Source organism: Phoca vitulina, unplaced genomic scaffold, assembly GCF_004348235.1.
Source record: "Phoca vitulina isolate PV1807 unplaced genomic scaffold, GSC_HSeal_1.0 scaffold58, whole genome shotgun sequence".
NCBI lineage: Eukaryota > Metazoa > Chordata > Mammalia > Carnivora > Phocidae > Phoca > Phoca vitulina.
Window position 1 is genome coordinate 10,097,790 of NW_022589761.1, and position 8,735 is coordinate 10,106,524.

Below are 8,735 nucleotides of genomic sequence, written 5' to 3' on the forward strand. Positions count from 1 at the left end.
AGACACATCTTTTTATTTGTCAATTACCTACCTAGTAAGGAAGTTTTCAAGCATGCAAAAGTAGAGAGCCTAGTACAGTGAACCCCTGTGCCCATCACCTGGCCGCACTCCATAGCCTGACAACTTTCTGCCAGTTTCATTCCTGCTATCACTCTCATAATTGTTTTTATTTTATTTTTTTAAGTTTTTTTTTTTTAGCTTTTATTTTTAATCTCTCCGCCTAACGTGGGGCTCAAACTCAAAACCCCGAGATCAAGGGTCGCACGCTCCACCCACTAAGCCGGCCAGGCGCCCCTGTTCTTTTTTTTTTTTTTTTAAGATTTTATTTATTTATTTGACAGAAAGACAGCGAGAGAGAGAGGGAACACAAACGGGGAATGGGAGAGGGAGAAGCAGGCTTCCCACTGAGCAGGGAGCCCGATGCGGGGCTCGATCCCAGGACCCTGGGACCATGACCTGAGCTGAAGGCAGACGCTTAACGGCTGAGCCACCCAGGCACCCCAGGCGCCCCTGTTTTTGTTTTAAAGCAAATCCCAGGGGCACCTGGGTGGCTCAGTCAGTTAAGCGTCGCCTCTTGGTTTTGGATCAGGTCATGAACTCAGGGTCGTGAGATTGAGCCCCCGCATCGGGCTCTAAGGTCAGCATGGAGTCTGCTTGTCCCTCTCCCTCTGCTCCTCCCCCCACTCAGGTGCTCTCATTCTCTCTCTAAAAATAAATAAATCTTAAAAAAAAAAAAAAGCAAATTCCAGAAAATCATTGAATATGCATTTCTAATAGTAAAGGACATTCCCTCCGCCCCCAACATCTTACGACAGTTTTCCAACATGCAGCAGATTGGAGGGAATGACACAGTGGGCAGTCCACCACGCTGCTGAGCACACTGCCATCCACCTGCCCCTGCAGCTCGATTTTTAGGTTTTTCAAAGTGAACTGCACACGTGGGTTCGTCTTCCCCTGGATGCTTCAGCAAAGCATATATGATTACCTTAGAAGTTTCCATGTTTAAAAAGTTTTTCAGGAGGGGCACCTGGCCGGCTCAGTTGGTGGAGAGTGAGACTTGATCTTCGGGTGGTGAGTTTGAGCCCCACGCTGGGCGTAGAGATGATTATACATAAATAAACAAACAAACAAACAAACAAATAAATAAAATTCACCCTGAGGGAAGTCTGGAATCAGAAATATCATCAGACTCCCTTAGGGAGGGATGGACCGCGTACTGCATCAGTATGAAAGCTGCCATGAGTTAGGGTCATTCCAGGAGCAAGTAAAAGAAAAATCTAAACTCAGAAGGGCTTAATAGGAATTATTGGACCCTTATACTAATTAATAGGAAAGTGAAAATGTAGAATTAGTGTGGTCTTCAGTTCTGTGTGTGTGTGTGCTAAAATACGTATAACATTGATCATTTTAACCATTCCTAAGTGTGTTAAGTCCGTGGCATTAAACCCATCCACAATGCTGTGTAACCATCATCACTCTCCTCAAAAATGTTTATCATCCGGGACGCCTGGGTGGCTCAGTCGGTTAAGCGTCTGCCTTCGGCTCAGGTCATGATCCTGGGATCCTGGGATCAAGTCCCACATCGGGCTCCTTGCTACTCGGGGAGTCTGCTTTTCCCTCTCCCTCTGCTGTTCCCCCTGCTTGTGCTCTATCTCTGACAAATAAATAAATAAAATCTTAACAAAAAAAAATGTTTATCATCCCCCAAAAAGACTCTTTACTTAATAAGCAGTAATTCCCCCTTTCAATTTTTTTTAAGATTTATTTATTTGAGAGAGAGCACGAGAGCATGGTGTGGGTGGGGCAGAGGGAGGGGGAGAGAGAATCTCTAGCAGAACCCCCCCTCCCCACTGCTGAACGTGGGGCTCCATCTCAGGATCCTGAGACCATGACCTGAGCCCAAATCAAGAGTAGGACATTTAACCGACCGAGCCACCTAGGCGCCCCTCCCCCTTTCAATTTTTTTTTAAATTTATTTGACAGACAGAGAGAGAGAGAACAAGCAGGGGGAGCAGCAGAGGCAGAGGGAGAAGCAGACTCCCCGCTGAGCGGAGAGCCCAAAATGGGGCTTGATCCCAGGACCCTGAGATCACGACCTGAGCCGAAGGCAGACGCTTAACCGACTGAGCCACCCAGGGGCCCCTCCCCCTTTCAATTTTTTAAAAGGCACAACAAACAAGCATTTCACTCCTCTCACAGTTACCGAACCTGCGGTCTCCATATTCACGTTTCCCTCACAGTCTCATAAATGTACTTGGTAGTTGGGTTTGTTCAAACAAGGATCCCAAAACTCACCACACAGTGCCTTCCTGTGAGCCTCTCAGGTCTTTGAAATCTGTTAGCCATTCCTCAACTTGTATACGCCACTTGTTTCTTAAGAAACTAGGTCACTTGCCCTGCACAAATTTTCACATCCTGGATTTGGCTGACACCATCTTTGCGGTGCCACTCAAGATGTCTTTCCATTCCACGAATACCCCGTAAAGTGGGAATTAGGGACGACTGGATGACTCAGTGGGTTAAGCGTCTGCCTTCCGCTCAGGTCATGATTTTGGGGTCCTGGGATAGAGCCCTGCATCTGACTCCTTGCTCAGCAGGCAGCCTGCTTCTCCCTCTGCCTGCCACTCCCCCTGCTTGTGCTCGTTCTCTACTCTCTCTGACAAATAAGTAAATAAAATCTTTAGGAAAAAAACAAAGTGGGCTTCATCAGATTGGGGCTCATTCTGGCAAGAGCTCCTCACTGAAGGTGCTGGGTCCCTTCCTGGTGCATCATGTTGCAGTAAATCTATGGCTCCGTATATAGGCCAGGTCCTAATCTCTCTGTTAGACAGTTTCCCACCAACCTTTCACTTACTGGTCTTAGAGGGATCCTCTAAAACCAGATCAAACCAGGTCTCTCTCCTGCTCAAAGCCTCCCCGCAGTGGGGAACTCTCCCACACCGTTGGTGGGAAGATAAATTGGTATAGTCATAATGGAAAACAGTGTGGAAGTTTCTCAAAAAATTAAAACTAGAACTACCAAATGACCCCGCAACCCTCCTTCTGGGTATATATCCAAAGGAAACAAAATCAGTATCTCAAAGAGAGATCTGCACTCCCGTGTTCATGGCAGCATTATTCAGAGTAGCCAAAACAGAAACAACCCTGGTGTCCATCAGCAGATGAATGGATGAAGGAAATGTGATATATATGTCTATGATGGAATATTATTCAGCCATGAAAAAGAGGAAAATCCTGCCATTTGCAACGACATGGATGGACCTTGGCAGCATCATGCTAAGTAAGTCAGACAAGACAAATACTATATGATCTCACTTAAGTGTGGAATCTAAAAAAAGCCGAATTCCTAGAAACAGGGATATAATATACAGCATGGAGCCCATGGTTAACAATACTGTAGGGGCACCTGGCTGGTTCAGTCGGTAGGGCATGTGACTCTTGATCTTGGGGTCCTGAGTTTGAGCCCCACGTCAGGGGGGTAGAATTTACTTTAAAAAAAGGAAGAAGAGGGGAGCCTGGGTGGCTCAGTCGTTAAGCGTCTGCCTTCGGCTCAGGTCATGATCCCAGGGTCCTGGGATCGAGCCCCGCGTCGGGCTCTCCGCTCGGCGGAAAGCCTGCTTCTCCCTCTCCCACTCCCCCTGCTTGTGTTCCCTCTCTCGCTGTGTCTCTCTCTGTCAAATAAATAAATAAAATCTTTAAAAAAAAAAAAAAGAAAGAAGATACCGTATTGCGTATTTGAAAGTTGCTAAGAGAATAGGTCTTAGAAGTTCTCATCACGGGGTGCCTGGCTGGCTCAGTTAGAAGAGCGTGCAACTCTTGATCTCAGGGTTATGAGTTTGAGCCCCACTTTGGGTGTAGAGATTACTTAAAAATATAAGTCTTTTTATTTATTTGTTTTTTTTTTTTTAAGATTTTATTTATTTATTTGACAGAGACATAGCGAGAGAGGGAACACAAGCAGGGGGAGTGCGAGAGGGAGAAGCAGGCTTCCTGCCGAGCAGAGCCTGATGTGGGGCTCGATCCCAGGACTCTGGGATCATGACCTGAGCCAAAGGCAGACGCTTAACGACTGAGCCACCCAGGCGCCCAAAAATATAAGTCTTTTTTAAAAAAGAAGTTCTCATCGCAAGATAAAAAAATTTTGTATCTGTGTAGAGGCAGATGATAACTGGACTTACTGTGGTAATCATTTGGAAATAGACACAAATATCGTTATCACTATGTTGTGCACCCGAAACTAATGTTCTGTGTCTTCCTTGCTGGGCCAAGGCCCTCCCTAACCTTATCCAGTCCAGACAGCGGTTTCCTTGAAGTTCTTCACATGCCTGCCTCCAGGCCTTCCTACTAGCTGTTCCTTCTGCCTAGAATGCCCTTTCCTCCATGATTCACTTGCTAATTTACTTCAGATCTTTTTATTATTATTATTATTTGACAGAGAGAGAGAGAGCACAAGTAGGCAGAGCGACAGGCAGAGGGAGAGGGAGAAGCAAGCTCCCCGCTGAGCAGAGAGCCCCACAGAGGACAGACGGACATGGGGCTCGATCCCAGGACTCTGGGATCATGACCTGAGCCAAAGGCAGATGCTTCACCGACCGAGCCACCCAGATGCCCCTAATTTACTTCAGATCTTAATCATAGCCTCAGAGGGGTCTTTAAACAGGACCACCCTGTTTAAAATGGCACCCTCGCCCCTTGCTGTTCCCTCGCCTGCTTTGTTTTTCTTTGCTGTGCATACTGCGCCCTGATAAATGTTTTATCTGGTTGTGGTATCTCCTTCCCTTTGGAATATGAACTCCATGAGGGCAGACGTTCATCTTGCTACTGTGGAATCCCCAGCCCCCCTCACAGGGCACATTTCTGTCCACCCGTCTGTCTCATTTTTCTTTCTTTTTTTTAATATTTTATTTATTTATCTGACAGATAGAGAGACAGCGAGAGAGGGAACACAAGCAGGGGGAGTGGGAGAGGGAGAAGCAGGCCTCCCACCAAGCAGGGAGCCCGATGCGGGGCTCGATCCCAGGACCCTGGGATCATGACCTGAGCCGAAGGCAGACGCTTAACGACTGAGCCACCCAGGTGCCCCTGTCTGTCTCATTTTTCTAAATGCATTTGGAAGTCAATTGCTAGCACATAATAGGTGCTCAGCAAATTGTTCTTGAGTGAGCAAAGACAGATTCCAGTTGGCAATGCACATAGCCAGGTGCGCAGAGCCCCAGGCGTGTAGGGGCCCCCAGCATATTTAAACAAGTGGGCAGAACTTTGCACAAAATTTACACTAAAAAAAAAAAAAAAAAGGCCACAATAATTAATTGGCCCCTTTATCGCAGGCCTTTTATAGGGTGGTGGGGATGCAGTGGTGATACACCCCAAGATATACCGTGTCCCTGCTCTCTCAGAGACCACAAAGCAACAGGAGGAGACGGACAGGAGACACATAATAGTGCCAGTCAATATATCATGACGATCCGTGCGGCGTTGCCAAAGAAAAAGACAGAGTGTTGAGGGTGGACAACGGGAGACCTAGGTTAGACTGGGAAGGGCCGGCAGAGTCGTAACGGAGGGCGGATGGAGGACATGGGGCTGACAGATGTGCAGGAGGTGGGGACAAGGCTGCAGGAAGATGCCCCAATGCCTGCGAGCTGGGAGAGAAGCCTGGGGACAGGAAAGGGAGGCTCAAGTGGACTTGGAGGCGAGAGAACCTGAGGTAAGCAGTCTGAGATTTTATCTTGGAAGGTTTGGGGCAAAAGACGGAAAAGGTCTGATGGGGGATTGAGAAACATTTGTCTTGTCTGGCTGGTGACAGGTTAGAGGGAGGGAGTGAGGTGGTGGTGGCTGGGAGACCAGGGAGGAGGCCAGGCTGGACCAGGGTGAGGGCATGGGTGGCAGAGAGGTCTGTGAAGCTGGGTCCTCCATGGGGACTTAGTAACTTACTGCTGGGCGGGGGATGTCCAAGAGGACGCTGAGGACTGCTGAGGCTGGCACTGAAATGGGACAGGCATGAGACGGCTCAGGGAAGCTCCTGGTGAAGAGCCCTGAGTGCCGGGCTAAGGAGCTGGGAGCTCAGCCCCAGCACAGTGCGGAGTCACGGTTAAGCGGAAGAGGGACAGGGTCAGATGTGAGTTTCAGAAACACGCCTCTGAAAATGAAGCGGGGGAAATCAGAGGGGGAGACGAACCATGAGAGGCCATGGACTCTGAGAAACAAACTGAGGGTTCTAGAGGGGAGGGGGGTGGGGGGATGGGTTAGCCTGGTGATGGGTATTAAAGAGGGCACGTACTGCATGGAGCACTGGGTATTATACGCAAACAATGAATAATGGAACACTACATCAAAAACTAATGATGTACTGTATGGTGATTAACATAACATAATAAAATTAAATTTAAAAAAATTTTTAAAAAACTGTGAAAAAAAAAAAAAAGAAACACACCTCTGGCAGAGCGGAGGCATGGAGGCCAGGGAGGAGGCCAGGGCAGTAGCCCTGTGGGGAAGGATGGGGCTGGACGACAGGGCTGGGGAGGAGCACACCAGTGCACAAACAGAATGGCCCAGCGCACAGAGACGAACGTCCATGCAGTCCCCGCCCCTGCACAGACACTCAGGCTTGCAGAGACCCACCCCCCTGTGCAAAACACAGAGGGGCATGGAAAACAGACAAGCCAACACATGGGCACCAGATCTATCTGCAAGGACCAGGATGCACAGTCCCACCAGAGGGAGACGGCCATTCGAGACACAACAGATGAGGGAAAAATAGACCAGGCGCAAAAACTCAAGGGCACCTTGTCAGTTACCACGTGCGAAGAACTGCCCGTTCCTTGACCTAAGACATCCTCCCTCTGGCCTACTAAGCGGGTTCTATTCGGATTCCCATCTTAGAGATGGACAAACCGAGGCCCACGGAGGCCAGTCACTTGCAAGGTCACACAGTTAGAAGTAGAGCTGGGCTTCCAACCCGGGTCTTTGGGCACCCCTGTGAGCCGCCCAGACACTGGTGTCCTGTCTCTGTGCCCACGTGGGTCTTTTTTGTTATGATGACCCACGTCTGCCCGAGTCTATCCCCGCGGATGCCCACCCAGCTGGGTCCTCCCGTTTCTGGTTTCTGAGTTTCTGCCCGAACGGAGTTCCTGATCCGGCTTGTCGAGTGGGTCCGTGGGCCAGAAGCGTGCCCCTGCATGCCTCCTGCTGTCCCAGCCTCTGTGTGTGTGTGTGTGTGGATGACATCTGAGTGTGTGTGTCCTCGCCAGGGGAGCCGGGAGTGTGGGGGGGGTGCCTGGCTGGGGCTGGGCTGGGGGGTGGAGGCAGGGGAAGGGGCTGTCGCAAGGACTGAGAGAGGAGTGGAGTTCTGGAGGAATGTTTACCAGACACTGAGAGAGCCCAGAGGGACAGCGCCCAGAGCCAGGATAGAGAGCCGCACAGCCTCCCTGCCTCGCTGGCCCAAGATTCGGGGTGCAGCCCTCGGGGCCCCTTCCCCCTCCTCAGCCTCCCTCCGGGGCCCCTTTAAGACAGGGCTGGTCCTCTCCTCCCCGAGTTAACCCCTCCAAGCCCAGGTGGCCCCCTGGGCTCCGGCCCGGTGGGCGGAGGCAGAGGGGGAGCCAGGGGCGGGGAAAGGGTTGCCCGAAGTCTGGGAGGGAGAGTAGGAGGCTGGGGAGCAAGGAAGGCGGCCGCTGAGCAGAGCCGGCGAGGGGGCCCCCGCCGTGGCAGGCGGGCAGTGCCAAATCCGGGGAGCCCGGAGCTGGGGGGGGAGGGCCGGGGACAGCCCGGCCCTGCCCCCTCCCCCGCAGGGTGCCCAGCAACTTCTGAGGAAAGTTTGGCATCGTTTGCGTGGTGCCCCGAGGATGGGCAGGGTCCTGCTGGCCTGGTGCTTGGCGCTGTGCTGCTGGGGGGGCGCGGCCCCCAAGGGTGAGTGATGGGGGTCTGTCGGGGAGGACCACCCGGGGCTGGGCTGGGGCAGGAGGGAGCGGAGTGGGGGTGGATGGCAGGTGTTGGGGGGAGTCTGGGCTGGCTCGAGGAGCGTCTTTGGGACAGCAGAGAGGGAGACAGGGAGGCACCGAGTCAAACGGAGAGAGGCCAGGGAGAGAAAGGGGCTCAGAGAGGAACTGGACAAGAAACAGAAACTGGGAGGGTCAGAGACGGAAAGAGGTGGACACAGAGGGAGACAGACAGACAGAAAAGCTGGGGGCCAGAGTGGGGCTGGACTTGACTCGGGGAGCCTTAGGGAGAGGGGCTGAGCTGGGGGCTGCCCCGGAAGGAATCTTCCAGAAAGGAGTACGAAGTCAGGCAGTGTGATGAGGAGGGCTCCGGAGCTCTAGGGGAAAACCCTCGTCACTGTCACCCCCCCACTTGTCCTTACCCCATCACTGTCTGCTCCATCTCTGGGGCGGGGGTCTCTGGCGCTGGTTCTAGCTCCACCATCTCTGTAGGGCTTCATTTCTCTGTCCCGGTCTCCGACTTTCTCTCTCCCTACTTTCTAGGTGTCTCTATAATGTCTCTCTATCTCTGTCTCTGTCTCTCTGTCTGTTTGCCTCGGTGTCTCTCCTCCAACATTTTTCCCCTCTCAGGGTTATCTCTCTCCTCATCTCTCATCCTCTGTGTCTCTCCGGTCTCTGTCCCTTGCTGTCTCTGACTCCTCATGCCTTCCTCTCTCTCTCTCCTCTCCCTCCCCACCTCTTTTTCTTCCGCACCATCCACCAGCCCGATCTGTCAAGTCTCTAGAGACCCTAAGGGTGGGGGGG

The 8,735-nt window shown here is 51.6% G+C and overlaps 1 protein-coding gene across 1 annotated transcript in view; it reads left to right on the forward strand.

Moving 5' to 3' along the window:
* The first annotated feature begins 7,648 nt into the window (after positions 1-7,648).
* Positions 7,649-8,735, forward strand: part of AXL (AXL receptor tyrosine kinase) — a 27,272-nt gene continuing 26,185 nt past the window's right edge. The window contains exon 1 of the mRNA XM_032390439.1: positions 7,649-7,902. Within this exon, the coding sequence (XP_032246330.1) occupies positions 7,839-7,902 (64 nt within the window). The 5' untranslated portion in view covers positions 7,649-7,838. The remainder of the gene's footprint in view (positions 7,903-8,735) is intronic.